The sequence below is a fragment of the Hesperophylax consimilis genome, chromosome 7 (genome assembly GCF_061612785.1).
Source record: "Hesperophylax consimilis isolate HC1 chromosome 7, BYU_Hcon_1.0, whole genome shotgun sequence".
NCBI lineage: Eukaryota > Metazoa > Arthropoda > Insecta > Trichoptera > Limnephilidae > Hesperophylax > Hesperophylax consimilis.
In genome coordinates, this window is record NC_142842.1 from 25,925,130 (window position 1) to 25,942,716 (window position 17,587).

The 17,587-nt window shown below is 34.7% G+C and overlaps 2 protein-coding genes across 4 annotated transcripts in view; one reads left to right on the forward strand and one right to left on the reverse strand.

Annotated features, from left to right (window-relative positions):
- Window positions 1-17,587, forward strand: part of Spn (protein phosphatase 1 regulatory subunit spinophilin) — a 181,879-nt gene that overhangs the window by 117,661 nt on the left and 46,631 nt on the right. For all 3 annotated transcript variants that reach the window (XM_089633340.1, XM_089633343.1, XM_089633342.1), the window contains exon 3: window positions 13,352-14,763. In XM_089633340.1, the coding sequence (XP_089489466.1) occupies window positions 13,380-14,763 (1,384 nt within the window). In that variant the 5' untranslated portion in view covers window positions 13,352-13,379. The remainder of the gene's footprint in view (window positions 1-13,351; window positions 14,764-17,587) is intronic.
- Window positions 240-12,302, reverse strand: LOC149422537 (uncharacterized). The gene is made up of 8 exons (XM_089633850.1): window positions 12,064-12,302; window positions 7,175-7,255; window positions 5,363-5,480; window positions 4,747-4,823; window positions 3,605-3,790; window positions 1,900-2,071; window positions 1,662-1,744; window positions 240-561 (listed from the first exon to the last, which is right to left on the reverse strand). The coding sequence occupies exons 1-8, from the start codon at window positions 12,251-12,253 to the stop codon at window positions 377-379; spliced, it is 1,092 nt and encodes a 363-aa protein (XP_089489976.1). The 5' UTR covers window positions 12,254-12,302; the 3' UTR covers window positions 240-376.

Here is a 17,587-nt window from a genome sequence, read left to right on the forward strand (position 1 = left end):
GTTACTCTGTTATTGATTTAATATGTTTTTTCATATAACCCTGATGAAGGTTCAGGGTGGACCGAAACCGGCTGGTTTTATATACATATTAAAAATATACTCAATAAAGTGGTATTAAAAATATACACAATAAAGTGGTATTAAAAATAAAGTTATTTTATTCTAATTATATATACACACAAAGTATTTGCTACATGTGAAAAAATTATATTTGTTTTATATTTTATGTTTGTGGACACATACATGAAAAAGTTAATAAAAACCATGCTTTAAACGAAATATACACCTACATACATTGATGTTTGTCTTGAAAGAAGTCAATTGGATAGGAAACAATTTGGTGTTCATTTCCAAGCTGGCAATTCTGTCAGCAAGTCTACCAGGCTCCGCAGTCCAATTCCTCTCCTAGGGGCTTGAGATCGGTGATGGCAAAGCCGTCGCTGTCTACGCAGTAGAGCCGCCCGTCGAGCTGCTGCACGGCCAGGTAGTTGCCGTTGCCCTTACACGTCTGCGACATGATCATGCCCACCTCCTCAAAATACTTCATATCTCGGGCGCAGTCTGCAAATTTATATTAATTAGTACACGGATATAGAAAACACATGATTCTAGCCAGTGACGTCTTCAGTCACATCCAATTTCCTTCATATTATGCTCGCTAAAGGCATCCTCTCTCAAAAACGATGCATGTAGCAATAAGGCTGAACATATGCTAGAACGTAGACTGCGCAGCTCAGCACAGAGCAGAAATGTTGCCGCAGGACAGACGAGGCAGAAATCGGTGACACGCATGTGCTGCGACACAGCTTAGTGAGCTCAGTTCAGCTTCTGCCCGCATGTTAGTTTGCTTCAATTGCAAATCTGCCTCATAACTTTGGAGGTTGCACACCACTTTTCCACGGCGTTCTAAGGAAACAGGTGGTTTCCTACTTCACCGTACTCCTTCATACATTGCAAAATCTGTCTCAGCATATGCCCAGCCTAATGGCTATGTTATATGTAGCAAGCACAGTGATGAGTACCAACTAAATCACAATATAATTACACACATTTGTTTTAAAACATTTTATTTTAACACATTGCTCTACCGGTTTCAGAAGCTTCCTTCATCAGGATAATATTAAAACTGCAACAAATTTATGTGAATAATATTGTAATTATAGCAAGCCTCAACGTAAATGTTTTTTTTTCATTAGGCATCTAAATTGTGTAGTTAATTTTAAGTCGCCGTCCGCGTGTAGACAGTGCACTAAGTGGTAAGCAATAAGTTACCGTAAAATGTCAACTTAGTTGATTGGATTACAAACTTTTCTATATTTTCGATTAAAAGTACACCCTTTTCTGCCACGCTGGTTGAATACGCACAGAATCAAGTTTTACCATAAAAACGAGAGTTACTAAATGTTGCACTTATAGACGGCACAAATCACTTTTCTCAGGACAGTAATTTAGTTACCACTAATTACTGCCTTGCTACTGGCAATGTTTAACCTAGCCATCGGAGAAGCCAAATGCCCTCAGTGGCAGAACCGTACTTCTGTTATAAGAGGGTACCAATGTACAATAATTTAAAAACTCGTTGACTTGCAAAAGACGCAAACGAATTGAATTATTAGGACGCAATAATTTATGAATGAAATGATAAATCCGTTGCTACTTACTGCAATTGACCAAACTAAGAGTTGCGCCAGCTTCCGTTTGATAAGGTCCTATGCGACCACCATCCTTCCACGAACAGTATGCTCTAAAATAAATTAAACGTTAGTTTTCGAATATTAATATTATAATAATCGTAATCGTACAATTATTATATCGTAAATCCAAGAGTCATTGAATGCATCAATAATTGAATGACATGTTAGTATGTTTACTATTATTGATTAATGAATAAGTACTCACATGCCGTTTTCAATCTGATAGACACCATACGTCCCATCATAGTCACAGTTAGGGGAAGCCATCGTGACCTGCCCTATACCGTGGAGAGCCAGCTTGTTCTTCAACACGGCTATGGCATAGGACTTACTCTCACACTTCCGAAGGTATTGAGAGCCGTACTTGTCCTCGTCATCTGAAAATACACAACCCGTCAATCAAAACGTTTTTCGGATTAAGGTGATGCACTACGAATTAATGCAAAATCATGTATTTTTGGTGTGAAAATTTAATCGCACAGAAATACTTTAGATGTTAAAATTAAATACTGCGAGTAGAACACATGTTGGCCTTTGAAATAATCGAGCATTTTTCAATAAGTCTTGACTTACAAAAAATAAATTGTCAGTCCTAAAAAATTGCTTTAAAGTTTAAAATCTCCCACTTAAGAACCCCCTTTCGGTTATAGTTTTATTGTATAATGTGGAAAATTAAGTAAAATATTTAAAGGTTTGTTCCCGAACTTTTTGGAGATGTTTATTTCTTGCATAAATCAAAACCGGCAGCTGGTTTTTAGAGGGAATTTAAACCTTATCGCCATGTGCATAAGGAGTGTTATTGTTAGTGGCCCGATTCTAAATGTTACACGAAGTGGTGGATCGCCTTAATATGAAGGTACACTAGAACTATTTGAATATAACATTAAATAAACAGAGACGGGTATTGAGAATTGAAACAACTTACTTCCTACAGTGGACATGGAGTTGGCTCCGAGACTAATGTTTAAATGCCTTTGTAAGCAACATCCCAGAGATGAGCCTGATTTATATCTGAGAATAGATCTAGTAATAACAATGAATGATGACTAAACATCACTAAAATACCAAATTATGCATGCTGTGCTAAGCAAGAAGCAATACGCAAGTTTATTTTTAAATGATTTTAATTGGAATGTCGAGAAGCAAAATAACAATGTGAATATTTCGCTTCACTGTCATTTCTTCTTTAGTGCAAACAACGCAAACGCTAGTAAACTACCAAACTTTATCTAAGGTAACGGTATTCATCCAAATCAACAACCCTTTCGTAAAGTCCCGGCAGATTACTACACTCCGCCAACCTATCACCATCAGCCCCAGTTTTTAAATATATCTATTTAAATTTAGATTTTGTTTTCATGATTGAATGAATGAATTTGAATCTTGGAAGTGGAAATTAACCTACTTCCCGACATCCGATCGCGCTGAAACTCGCAGATAGACTCCTTCTCGATGACAATGCTTTCTATTAACTTTTCGCGGCACTGACGCACACACGCATTTTTATGAAATTGTCTGACATTATGTTTAAAAATTTACAGCAGTTAATATACGAAATAAATATCGGTGCTATCCAATTGGGATTTTGCTTAGGCGTTAGTGGTGTTGACTACAGTCCCTGGGGAGGAAGGTTCAATCCTCAATCAAACCAAAAAAAATACTTAGAAATTGGCCACTAGCCGGCCCAAGAGATGGCGCAACTAGGCCGAAAATTGAAAATAGATGTATTAAAAAAAAATTACGTCTTGATTTTGGCTCTTGCGCTGGGCGATATATGTGAAATGTTCAAAATTATTATTTAAATTGTTAAAGCAGCCATTTTTGTATTTCCGACATCTGGATATTACTTTCAACATACAAGGTCCAGAGATGGAGCTTATTGTCATGTTTGGAATAGGTCTATAACTTACAACAGGGCAGCTGTGACACCAGCGCCTCGGAAACCACCAGCGAGTCAGTCTCCCCAGTCTTGGGCTCGGCGCACCAGCACAGTCCGCTGTCGCACTGCAGCGGCTCGTAGTTCCCATCCGAGGCGCAGTGCAGCGACACGTCTGTTCTGCCGAGGGCCTCCAGGTCAGCCCTTCGCCGGCTGCAAGCTTTAAATTTATCCGAAATTATCATTCGTTGTCTAATGGCGAACATGTATTATGGAATTCCATTTACCTTCTGATTTAAATACTCGTAAACTCTACCATCTGATTTTACCCTCAAATGTCAAAAATCAATATCGAATTTGTATTTTTTTTTTTACAAAATAATTTAGTCGTCGCTATTTTATGGTTACAAAAATTACTGTTAATCTATAAAAGCAAAAATAACTTATCATATTATTTAGAAAAATAATATTAACGTTCTTAAATGAATAAATGCATTTCTACATTATAGGACACAGCCTCAATCGCCATTTCGATCTCTGTTTGCGAAAAAAAAAAATTAAATAAGCACTATTTTTACTCTACCTCATTGGTGTGGAAACGAGTTCTCAACATCATCACAATTATGTAATGAATAGCCAGAAATAACCATATAAAATTAGTCGATTTTTTGGAATAAAAGTCATTTTTCCTAGGGGTGAGATGGAGTTTAGACGGAAACAAAAATGTTCGAGGTTAATGCTTCGTGTACTTTACATATTATACTTAGAAAAAAATGCAAGCTAAAATATGAGAAATTTTATCTTCTTTTAGTTTGTGACAACTTTGTCGTAAGATCAACCGTTGAATAATTATTTTGAAAAAAAAAAAAAAAAAACAATTTTTGGCACCTTTCATACAAAATGGCGACCTTAACGGAGGTCACCCAAGTTCGCCAACTTTTTTTTTCAGAGTTTCTTTACAATATAAAATCAAAATTATCTTGTATACCACCAAAGGCATCTTTTATCTTACTGACTGGAATACTAAGGATGCACCAGTAAAGACTTCCCCTAACTGAGCTTGTCGTTCACATGGTAACAATGGTTTTTCTTCGGTCGGTCTTTAGGTACGCATTGTGTGATGTACAACCGTTTCATAGACGTTTTAAATTTCCATTAGAGATAGAAAATACGTACCGCATGTCATGTTCTTAGAGTCTTTTGACCAAGCCATGCCGAATATCCTCGTTCCTTGTGCGTTTGAGCAAAAGCATCTAAAATAAAGATAATTATGTAGTTAGTTCTTATCGATAGTGATTAGTTAAGCAACCCTCTGAGCTTGAAGTCTTTTTAACTAACTAACCATCACGCCGTAGGTAGAGAGAACACACCGCCAAACACCTCAGTCTTAGCACACACTCCTTGCCTCGTTCAGATTCATACATCGTCTCATATATATACTCCTCTGTAATTCTGACTCTTTACATGAACCGACTCAAGAATTTTATTAACTTGATAGTGTCATGTCTTCCTCGAGCGTCCCCGACTTCTTATAGCATTTACATTCGCGTTATATATTCTCCTTACACTCCTTTCGTCGTTCTTTCGCTCTGCATTCCCAAAACATCTAAGCGTCCCTTTATTAATCTTACTCCTTACGCTTACATCAGCCTTGTATTATTTGCGAATTTCCGCACTTTTACCACACATTCGCTTCAGGGATCTCATTTCCACAGCATTTAGTCTTTATTTACATTGGTCAAAAACTCATATTTGGCACTATGAAAAGTTGAGACAATATTCGTTAATTTACCTGCCCACAAGTCTGTCACCTTTACATTGCACTGGATAGTAAGTCCCATCAGAATTGCAGGTGGGCGGGTAAATTGGCTGCTGGTCGGCAGGGAGGTGTTGCGCATGGACGCAGGAAGCTGTAAAGTATGTTAATACGTATTAGTAATATTACAATGAAATTTCACCAATTAAAATATTTAAACATTGATATTTTTACTTTGCATTGCTATCAGATTATACGAGTTGGACTTATTCATGTTTACGTTTTGATTGTTTTCTTATCTGTATTGATTTTATATCATTAGTGTGCATTGTATGAAAGTTAAATATATTATATATAATTATTACAGTGAGTTTGACAGAAGGAAATAAAACAATTTGACCGTACGCCGTTTCATTATATTGAATAAGACCTAGTGCACTCATACAAACTTTATAGTTATAAATAATCCGATACACGGATTGGAGCGTCTTATTAATAGATACCACCACAATAGTGGTGCCATGAAATCGCTGTTTTGATTACACCAAGTTCATCATTTCTTTTTTTTCTCTATAATTTCCATTTCAAAAACTACTAATAAATACGGGTAACGAATGTTCACTTATCTTGCACCTTCTATATTCTATAAGATGCCAATGTATATAAAAAAGCCAAACAAATTGCCCCACTGAACTCAAAAAGAGCTGAAAAATGGTTTATAGATCAATATTTTTTGTATCCTTTGATTGTATGCATGTAATTGTAAAAATATGCCTATGAGTGTGTTTAATTATCTTGTTTGCCTGTAGGTGTGTGTGTGCCTATGAGTATGTTGACTGTGTTATATCTATCTGTCTATATTTTTATTTTTTTTTATTTTTTATTGTTGATACATTATTTTACAATATTTCATATTCTAATTCAGTAATGTTGGCCTCACTGGGTTGTTTACCCGTGCTGAGGCCCCCATTTTATAATATAAGAATTTATACATTTAAAAAAAAGAAAAACAACATTAAAATAAAGATAAATTTAAACTAAAAATAAAGATTAAAAATTTAAATATAATTATAACACTAAAAAGAAAAATATTAAAAGAGAATGTAAATCGGCATTTATAATATATTTTATGCCTTTGTATTGTAGTATCTATTTTCTATACTGTGTGCTTTAGTGTTATAATTAATATTATGAAATTGACCTGCTGACAAACTGATTTGGCAGTTTAACGGGTGCTTATTTAAAATGAAGAATAAAAAAATGAATATAAATAAAATTTTAGTATCTTTGTGATGATTGACTGAAATCCTCGAAAACCACATAAAGGTTAATAGGAATGACGGGGTTAAGCTTAATATTTCTGGTATCCGCTATTCAGAAAATTCACCAAAGCTAAACGCTGAAAACCACATAACGCTTGCTATACGGTATTACTGCCCAGATTAATGTAACGTTGTCCGAACCATTAACTAAAGCAGGAGGAAGCGCAAAACGGCATAATAACCCAAAAATTAATCATACTAATACTTTTGGCCTTGAAAAATCTACAATCATATCAAAAGAATGTTTCATGAAAATTTATGTTTTTTCCACAAATTTATGAATATTTTCACAGTAATTGTTCTACACTGATAAATTGTTTCTTTATGACAGAATTATATGTACTTTTGAGCTGATAATAAAATGTCTACTTTTCATCGTGGATTTATGTACGCCGCTGGTATAATATTGATTTTCTCGTACTTCTAGTGAGTTATTATCTATCTAGCGCCGAAACACGATAGAATATTGCTTCTATTGTAGGTGTCCATATGTTTAACAAATCCATTAAAAAAATGTGTTACTTACAATCATCGATGACACACTCCCTCGTTACGCACACGAGTCCTGGTGCACAGGGTCTGGCAGCTGTACAAACTTCTGTAAGTCCTGAAACACGATAATAAAAACTTTTAGCCTTGCAAATTAATAACATTTTGGTAATAATTAGTAATTAGTAGTAACTTTGTGATGAAACATTATTGGTTCATTTTATTACTATTAATTCTTCGAACAGGTTGAGTAATTACTGCCTTAGAATGACACATGCCTTTGCAATATATTTCTTTTTCTTCTTTTACTGACTATAGACTTGCGCAGGGGTTCTCAATGGTGGTACGTGAGACATGACTCTATATGTGAAATATTCAATAGATACACAATTTAATCATTCATTAAAAAACATATATTTTTAACACAAAAATGTAACACCACTTTTGCTCAACATCATTACATATATCTAGGGAAAAAATACTTCAACAGCCTACCCGAAAATATCAGAACAATAGAAAACGATAAACTCCTACTAAGAGCAATTAAAGAGAAGTTCAATGTAAAATACCAAAATTATCTTTTTAATTAATTTTAAATTTTAATATTCATAATTACAAACACTAAATATTATTAATCTTGATGCTCACCACTCTTCTAGACACAAGCGCCAGCTTCTATAGAAGAGGAACATTAAAAAATCAATAGAAGTGAAAACTAATTTTATGAATTATTTTAGTTAACATTGATTATTGTTTTATTGTTGTTGTTATACGCCCATAGGGGCTTTTACATAGATTATAAATAAGTTTTACATAAGTTATCGAGTTAGAATTTATACTAAGAGTTATAAAAGTGAAGAATTTTAAAAAAATATACAAGTAGTTTTTGAAGAATATGGCGTAAAGAAACATTTTAAACAACATAATATTTAACAATAACAAAGAACAAAATATAATATAAAACATTACAATAACATATCTAATCGTTAAATCTATTACAATAATTTGTATGATTCCACAAAGTGTTGGTTTAATTTGAATTTAAGATTATAAAGGGAATCATGGAATATATCTATAATACCACCAAACTTGTTGCCCAAATCATGCATCCTATTGGTAAGTGAGTTTGACTGATAGTTGGTTTTATATGTGTCGCAAAAGAATGTTGTATTTTGTCTAGTATTTCTTGTCGGTACATAGAGTTTAATAGCAGCAACGATGGCAGGGCTGTCAATAAGGTTGTTCATGACTCTGTATAATAAAATTAGGTCTGAAATGGTTCTTCTGTCAGACAGCGTAATTAAATTAAGTCCATTCATCAAATTTACATAATTAATGTTTTCTATTGGAATTTTAAGCTTGAAATTTAAGTACCTAAGAAATTTGTGTTGAACCCGTTCTAATTTGTTAGAGTGTACTTTATAGAAAGGAGACCAAATAGGTGAATTATATTCCACTTGGCTTCTAACTAGTGAAATGTAGAGTGTTTTCATGCAATCCAAGGACTTAAAATCAGTTAGGGTTCTACAAAGGAAGCCAAGAATCTTTAAAGCCTTATTAGTTATATCATCTATATGCGCTGTGAATGTTAAGTTTGATTCGAATATAACTCCCAAGTCACGAATTTGTGATACTGGTGTTAATTTAACATTATTTAAATTATATTCATGTAAGATATGAGAATGAGTTCTGGAAAATCGTATTACTTGACATTTCTCAATGTTCAAAAATAACATATTTTGTTCGCACCATTTAAAAAATTTATCTAAATTAGCTTGTAAAATTAGGCAATCATATATATTTCGTATTCTTTTAAACAATTTTAGATCATCTGCAAAAAGTAGGACTTGTACATCTTTAAATATGTTTACAATGTCATTAATGAATATTAAGAATAATATTGGGCCAAGGTGGGACCCTTGCGGGACACCACTTGTGGCCTCGAATACATAGGATTCTATAAAATTAATCCTGACACAAAGAACTCTATTACTGAGGTAACTAATAATCCATGTCAATAAACTACCTTTGATGCCTAACAGTCGGAGTTTGGATATAAGAATATGATGTCGAACCTTATCAAATGCTTTACTGAAATCGGTGTATATAGAATCCACTTGTTGTTTCAGACTGAGCGATTCAGATATGTAATTATTGTAGATAGTTAAATTACTTAAGGTAGATCGACCTCTGATAAAGCCATGTTGGTTAGGAACAATAATATTGTTGATAGGTTTTACAATGGTATCTAATACTAATGACTCGAAAAGTTTGGGTAAAGCAGACATAATACAAATAGGTCTGTAGTTAGATATATCGCTTTTGTCGCCTTTTTTATGAATGGGCGTTAAATAACTCTTTTTCCACAGAGCCGGAAAACAGCCAGACGCTAAGGATTTGTTAAAAAGTTTATGTAAGGGATATATCAAACTATCAATGCAAGTTATTAAAAATATGGGAGGAATACCATCCGGTCCAGCAGATTTATTACTATCTAGTGCTTTTATGCTTCTTTCTATGGAATCTAATTTTATGAAACATTGACTTAGGTTTAATGACTCTTCCACTGACGTACTGGAGACTGCTTTGATGGGAATATCTTTGTCGTAGACACTTTTAAATGAGTCAGCAAAAAGATTAACTATACCCTCAATACTGTCGGCACATTTTTCTTTAAAGAACATGCTATTAGGATATCCACAGTTGTCTTTTCGTTGAGATTTAGTAAAATTCCAGAATTTTTTCACATTGTGATGATGTACCTCATTTTCAATTACGTTAACATAGTCACTATAGCACTTTATTGATAATTCTTTACATTGTTTTCGTAGTTTAGTAAATGCTATATAATCGTTAGAATTTCTGGTATGTTTATATTTTCTGTGGATACATTTTTTTTTATTAATTAAATTAGTTAGTTCCCTTGTAAACCATTTCGGATAATTAGATGATGTAAAGCTAACCTTGGGAACAAATTGTTCTATAGAGGTATTTAAAATCGAGTAAAAGTATTCTAATTGATCATTTATATTATTTTCCTCATCTAAAAAGGACCAATCTGTTTGGGCAAGGTACTCCGTAATATGATGGTATTCAGCTTTGGAAAAGTTATACGATGGGACACTTGTTTTTTTGAAGATGTTAAAGGCCTATTTGTTATGATAATGTCCAACGGTGGGTGGTGTTGATCTAATGGTAATAATAATTCGTCGGATAGCTCAACCACTATTTTCGAATCACTTGAAAACACTAAATCCAACATTCGATTGTTAAAGTTGAAAATCTTGTTTGATTGAGTTAGTCCCAAAAATAAAGACATATCACGAATTTCACTACATTTAGCACACTGTAAATCGGCTTGGTTTGTAGCAGGTCCGTTGTCATCTTGGCTGGTCCAGTTAGGAAGGTTATAATCACCAGCAATAATGAATTTTGCTTTAGGATATTTGAATTTGAGTACTTCTATGTCCTCATTGTGATTTTTATACGTTTGCAAATCCGATGCAGGTGGGATATAGACACAGCCAATAATAATTTTTCCATTAGGTATATTGAGCAATACAAAAATTTGTTCAACACTTTTGTGTTTTACCGGTAATTTAGTAGATGATATATTCTTGGATACGCACAGCATCACACCTCCTCCGTTAGACTCTACTTACTCTGTAATACTATTATACTCATAGACATATGAATATTAGTAGACCTGCCCTAAGTGATTAAAAGCGTATTATTCCCCACTCCCCATACCGGTTCCATTAGAGCCGGCTGGGCTCGCGTATGGCTTCCCGTGAATCTTGAGAATGTGACGTCATCATTCTTGTTCGAAATAGCGTCGAGCTATGGTCGAGGCATTTTATGAAATAACACGGCAAAATAGTGGCTTGTGATATGAAAACTTGTAAAAATATATGTGAAAAAGAGAATAAACCCAATTGTCGTATTACATTCCATATGTAAGCATCATTTTAAGCTTATTCACGTCGTATAATATGAATCAGTTGTAGAAACATATACTATCACATCGAACCAACATTGGTCGAATGTAGCGATTCTCAAGTGTGCGCATCGTTGTTACTGGGAAGTAAATTATGAACACTTATAAAAGTGTCTTAACTAAATACGTAAACAAAATATTCGACTCTGAAAATAGAAGAAATTTTTTTTTGCCGAATTTGGACTTCGCAAATTTGTTCATAACGTGGCGAGTAATTTGCGCTCCCATGTAAAAATATCTATTCATTCAAAAGCAGATTTTACTTTTAAGAACTAAATGGTGATATTATAATGCGAGATGCCTATATACTGTCAGATTGATTTATTGACGAATCACAGTCAGCTTTACCCCCTTCGTTCTTCAACAGTTGATTTTACCCCTCACCTTTAATTTCTAGTCTATATATTCATATGTCTGTGATTATACTGTAAATTAAATAATTATTTAATAAAAAAATAAATAAAAATTCGCGCGTTTCTAACGGTTGTCGCCTAAGAGTATGGATTCAATCATCATTGCTGTATTTTCATCATGTTACCATTTATTACTAATTTTAAAAACAAAATATAATATAACGGTTACTGTTCAGGAGGAGAATTTCAACCATATCTTTCCGATTTGTCCAATCAACCATACCCCTTTTTCTTTCGCTGTATATCTTAGTTTTTCCCATATCCACTAGCAAGTTCTTTCTTCATTCCAGTTATTTCATATTTAATGTTTGCTTCTTTAAATAAAATTAGCTTGATTACTCTGATTGATTTTTGACTTGATTTCTTGCGAGTTTTCTCTATTGAACATTTGAAAAAATTTTAAACTAACAATATTGCGTCTCACAATTCTCGCGTTCAATTGAGACAATACCAAAGGTTTGCTTTAATCAAGATATCTAGTTATTTTAAATACTTATAGGAGAATATATTATTTACCGTAAAATTTTTTGCATCCCGGACAGCAATCGGAAACAGTCATATTTTCCGTTATGTAAAATCCATCGATGCATTCACTCTGGTCGTAATCAGTAATACACTCCTCTGTAAGAGAACAATCCGCAGACACCAGCGAGGGTAGGCTTAACGTCATTCCCAAGGAAATGGCCACCAGCCATAAATATTGCATTTTAGAGTACTTTTTGTTTTCCGAAAAATATCTTACAGGTGTTGTTTGAAGTGAAATAATAAACTGAAGGCATTTCAACTGAAACTATCAGCTGGCTTATCTTATTGATAAGACTATCTGAGGAAGTTTATTAGTGATTAAATCATCTTTCTGATACTGTGCTGATTTTTTTGTAGAATTAAATGATTTGATTTATCTATGACAAATTTCTCAAGATTTGTATATTTTTTGATTAATTTCTCCGATGTTGATAAAATATTATTGCTCAATGATTTATTTTTAAATTTGAACAAAATGATTTTGTTGCGTCATTTTAATTAAATTAAATAACAAACTCTGTTTACACCAATATTTGATAAAAATTATCAAAAAAATATCTTATCAATAATATTTATTTGGTTATAGACACTTTTGATAATTTATAAAATTTCAAAGTTATCTAGAAATAATCCCATTAATTATTTATATCTAAAGAATATTTTTTCTGCTTTGGCAAATTCAGAATAATTATTATTATAATACCTTAACTCTAGTATTAAAATTTCTAGTAGTCCTACCTATATAAAAAGTTGTAATAATATAATATAATCAAATCAATTTACAGATCCCCGATTCATTTCGATTTATTTAATTTCTGAAATTTTTTTCTTATTATAAAAAGCTGGCTGAATAGTATTTGGTTGTTTTTTTATTACAAAATTTGAAGTGTGATTATTTAAAAAATAATTTTTCAATTTATTTTAAGGTTAACTGAAATGTTATCAAAGTTTTCGACGAACTTATCTGTGTCGTTGTTAAACACACCTTTGAATGTGAGGCCTCATTTATGTTTTCCCACGTTATCAGCTTCGTTGTATATTTTTTTTAAGTATTCGCACCTCTTATCAGTTCGCTCTGTATTGTCTCAACGCTGCCACGGCGAAACTACAAGGATTGATATAAGTAGAACTGTGTCGAAAATTTCATATAAATAGTGTTTTCCATGCAGACAAGTGTCAAATCTTTACAATGGGGACTTCAGGTATACTTCCTTCATATTGAAATGTGGGTAATTCTTCGAGTTTCCTATGACTTATATGTATTTTTTTCTTGTTTCAGGTCCGATTAGGGGCTGTGTGTGAAAGAAATGGAGGAGAAAAAACAAACAAGTTCGAAAGTATCTCAAATAGCGAACATCTTCCAAGGAATGGCGCCGTCAAGAGACTGTCAAGGTCCGGAGGTGGGCAACGGCGGAGGCGCGGTGGCGGGCACGGGGGCGCAGGTGTCCGTGGTCCGCACCGAGAGCCACCTGGCCAGATTTAACAACGCGCGGGCCCTGTTCGAGAAGCTGGGGGAGGAGACAGCTTGCCGGCCGCTGCACCGCGTGGAGAAGTCCCCCTCGGGTGGCGGGCTTTCGGGCCTGTCGGGCCGCTCGCGGTCCAGCTCTGCGGGCTCCCGCGCCGGCAAGCTGTCCCGCTCGCCCTCGCCCCCGCCCAAACCCGACCTTGTGCCACATCACAACCACAACTCTAACGTCGAAAACGACAGAAATATTAATGGCAATGTGGATTCAAACACCACCTCCTTTCGCACCGCCAAAGCGGATTACCGCATAATCGCCAATGCAAATGGAACTGCCAAAGATGTAAACCGATTAGGGAAGCCCCTAATTTTACCGAAGAAACCGGAAAAACCCGAAAGAAAATTCAATAGCAAAGAACTTATTGAAAAACAACGTAACTGGACTTCGCATTTTTCCAAAGCGCGGACGGTGAGGGCTGCCGGTGATAATACCAGAAGTGAAGCGAAGAATGTCGCCATCGCTAGCAGGGAAGACCGTTCCTCTGTTCGGTCTCCGGTGAGAGACGAGGCTGGTGGCATAAAGAGTCCGTTTCGTTCTCCACCCATGTCCCCGCCTCCGCCGCCTTCTACTCCGCCGAGAGTTCTGAGCCCCACCTTACCCGAAGCTGCAGCGACGGCTCCTTCACCCACCACGAGGATCTCCAAGGTCACCAGTCCTCTGAGACGAGAAGATCCGCCTTACAAAGCTGAATGTGCCACAGTGATTGGTTCGCCTACAAAAACAACGGAACCTTTTGAAACCGCACCGGTCTCAGCTCCTCGTTCTCCGAGAGTTGTATCCTCTCCTGTCCAAATTACCGGTTCCCCCACGAACGTTTCTTCTCCTTCGAGACAAGTGGGTTCTCCAATAAGGACTGTTGACTCCCAGACGCAGGAAGCTGCTGCAAGTCCAATGGTTTCTCCGGTTAACGTTGTCAGTTCTCCAACTAAAAGTGTCAGTTCTCCGACTAAAGGTGTCATTTCTCCGACTAACAGTGTCAGTTCACCGACAAGAAGTGTTGGTTCCCCGGTGCGATTGGTCAGTTCGCCGATCCAGGAACACGGGAGCCCCCCAATCTCCCCGGTGAAAGTGTCTAGTCCAAGGTCTCCTGTGGCCAAGGAAGCCTCGCCCACCCAACCTGAAGAAATGTTTCTCCTTGAAGACTCCGACGAGAATGTCCTAAAGAATGGTAAGCATAAAAATGTATTATTATTATTATTTTATGCAACCTTCACCACTTCTATGGTATTGTTTTAACACTATTCATCAAAAATCATCCAGGAACATTTTTCTGACGACATTCCTTGATATAACACATGTCAATTATCATCCATCCCTATTTAACTAATGCGTTCTTTAGTTTTCCTAATTATACAGTAAGTTCCTACAATATTTAATTCTAATTATGACATATTCATAAAAATGTCACTAACCAGGTTTTTAGTTTTAAATTTCTTCTGAATGTTTACACAGTTTTTTGAATGGAACTAACGATCCAAGTAATCTCGCTTTGATTAAAACTTGTATCTTCTGTGGGCATTGAACAATTTATTTTGACGAGTTTGTGCAGATTTTCACACGTGATGATATTTTAAGCAACTTCTTTCCACATTCTTACTTGCGTTCAGAGATGTTTTTTGTTTGTTCATATCTATTAAATAAAGGTACTTTCATCAATATTACGGAAGATTTGCTACGAAATAATGTCCATGAAATTAAATACACACCACAAAGAAGTGAAGCAAATTTAATACAAAACTACGGGTGCAGCGTTTTAAGCCTAGAAAACACTGCATATGGCTCAACTTTTCAATATTTTATATCTTTTTTTTGAAAACCTATCCGAACAAGATTTATTGTTTTAGCTTCATGGCATATGTATTTCAGGTTTTTACGATCGAAAAATTGCTGAAATTGCAAGCCTTATACAAAAATCCGTTATGTGTCGAACATAAAGATTTCAGACTGTTGTATTTCCCCGCTGCATGTACAGGGTGCCCGGTAACTGGTTGACAACCTTCCAATCAGTTAAGTTCAACTGTTTGTTCCGAAACTTGAGTATCATGCTTGATAAAAAAGTCCCACAGTTTTTGAGTTAATTTGATTTTTTTTCTAAAATTGACAGACACCCTTGCTAGCAATTTTCTGAATGTTTTTTTTAGTAGTGTTATCGTAAGTGTCGGCTTCATATGAAAATACAAATAGTATTTTTATCGCCGAAAGCTAAACAATGTTTAAAGATTGATCTAATTAAGTATTTTTCTAAACACACTTTGTTAGGTTGTTGTAATTGGCGTATTAATAATATAATTATCAATTGTCTGGCCTATACAATTGGGGCTGATTTTCGTAAAGATTTCATTCGGTGAGGATATACTTTTATCTTTTCATAACATTAGACGTCTTTCCCATAATTGATTGTGAATTAGCACTCAGCCGTGTGAAGGTGGCACAATGCAAGGTTGAAGATGAGGAACCTCTGGGAACCATACATTTCACGTAGCGCATTCGTCCATCGTTGCTCGTAAGTAGGTAGAAGTAGTAGGTACCCACAAATCACCATTGATAGACTTTACCTGAGATTGGTTTCAGAGGCACTGAAAAATAAGGCTGACAGACATATTTATAACCGTGGAGTAATTCAAACTGTAATGCAAATAAACAATTAAGTACAAATGTGGATATCGGTTAATGTACAATTAACCCATAAAGTCTCTGATATTTTGCTATGTACTTCTATGAAATAAACTTTCAGAATGAAGATTGTGACGAAAATATTTTCGCATTCCATTCGATTCCGGATGAATTCGTTGTTTTTTAACTTATTTCAACATGAAGTACTTATATGACATTACAAATAGACCAGAAATAAATAAAAATAATTTGAACGCAAACATAGATACAGTTTTTCAGTCGCTTACCGATGGTTTTTTATTGTGTAAACTGTAATTACCATTTGACCGGTCGGTGGCTGATTTGACATCGCGTTTACAAATATAATTAATATATTGTTCTTTTAAATTAAAAAAAAAACTTTTTATAAGCTTTCTCATCCCTTCATGTCTTCATAACTCACGATCTCTCGAAAAACTTAGAAATTAAATTATCCATAGCTTAAATTATTTAATTCACGACCGGTCAGTGGCTGAGTTGGCATCGCATTTGCGTCGCATCCAGGCGTAGAGTATTCAATTTCTCGGCTGGCTAAGTCCTCCATCAAAACACAAGCAACATTTTCCGTTTTTTGTGGTGGTAGTAGGAGATTTTCAAATATTTTCAGGTTATTCGTAATCGGGTAATGTTAGATTTCTTTAATATATATATATATATATATATATATATGAAGCTACTCGTATTATAAAAGTTACCTGCCTGAAGAAAGTTAAAAAGAATTTGTCGTTGGGGTAGTGATGTTTATTAGAAAAAAATAATAAATGACAGATAAAGAATATTATGGTTTATAATTAAATAGATAGGTTTACCGCTTACAAATCTTAGGAAGAGAAAAATTCGGTTTTGATTTAGTCAAATAAGAGATACCTAATAATTAGATACTTGGATGCGAGGTCTACTGTTCACATAATTACTAGTAATAATTAGATACTTGTATGCGAGGTCTACTGTTCACAGAACTACTAGTAATAATAATTAGACACTTGGATGCGAGGTCTACTGTTCACAGAACTACTAGTAATAATTTTATGTTTTAATTTTTTTCTCATAATGATTTCCGGGAATAACCTGCTTCGAAATCAAATTTCTGTTGTAGGAATGATATCATAGTGTTAAGATAAACAATGCAATTATCGATATCATATCACAAAATGAAGCACAGGCCATAACATATTGCAATCAGTTGGTCTGGTATTTATTTTTGTTTGTTTCTTTATTATTTAACGTAAAAGAAAACCTATCTAGGGCATTCTATTTCATCGTCATATTGGTTTCTAGCTAGAAAGCGAAATAAGCTATTTCACCTTTCTTGGCGTAAGTGAGATTTCTGTTGATCAATT

Excerpts from the sequence above, each read along its gene's own strand:
- LOC149422537 (XM_089633850.1), bottom strand. The coding sequence starts at position 12,253 with ATGCAATATTTATGGCTGGTGGCCATTTCCTTGGGAATGACGTTAAGC. Across the intron at positions 7,256-12,063 it reads GGGATGCAAAAAATTTTACG|GACTTACAGAAGTTTGTACA; the intron begins GTAAATAATATA and ends ATCGTGTTTCAG. Across the intron at positions 5,481-7,174 it reads GGAGTGTGTCATCGATGATT|CTTCCTGCGTCCATGCGCAA; the intron begins GTAAGTAACACA and ends CATACTTTACAG.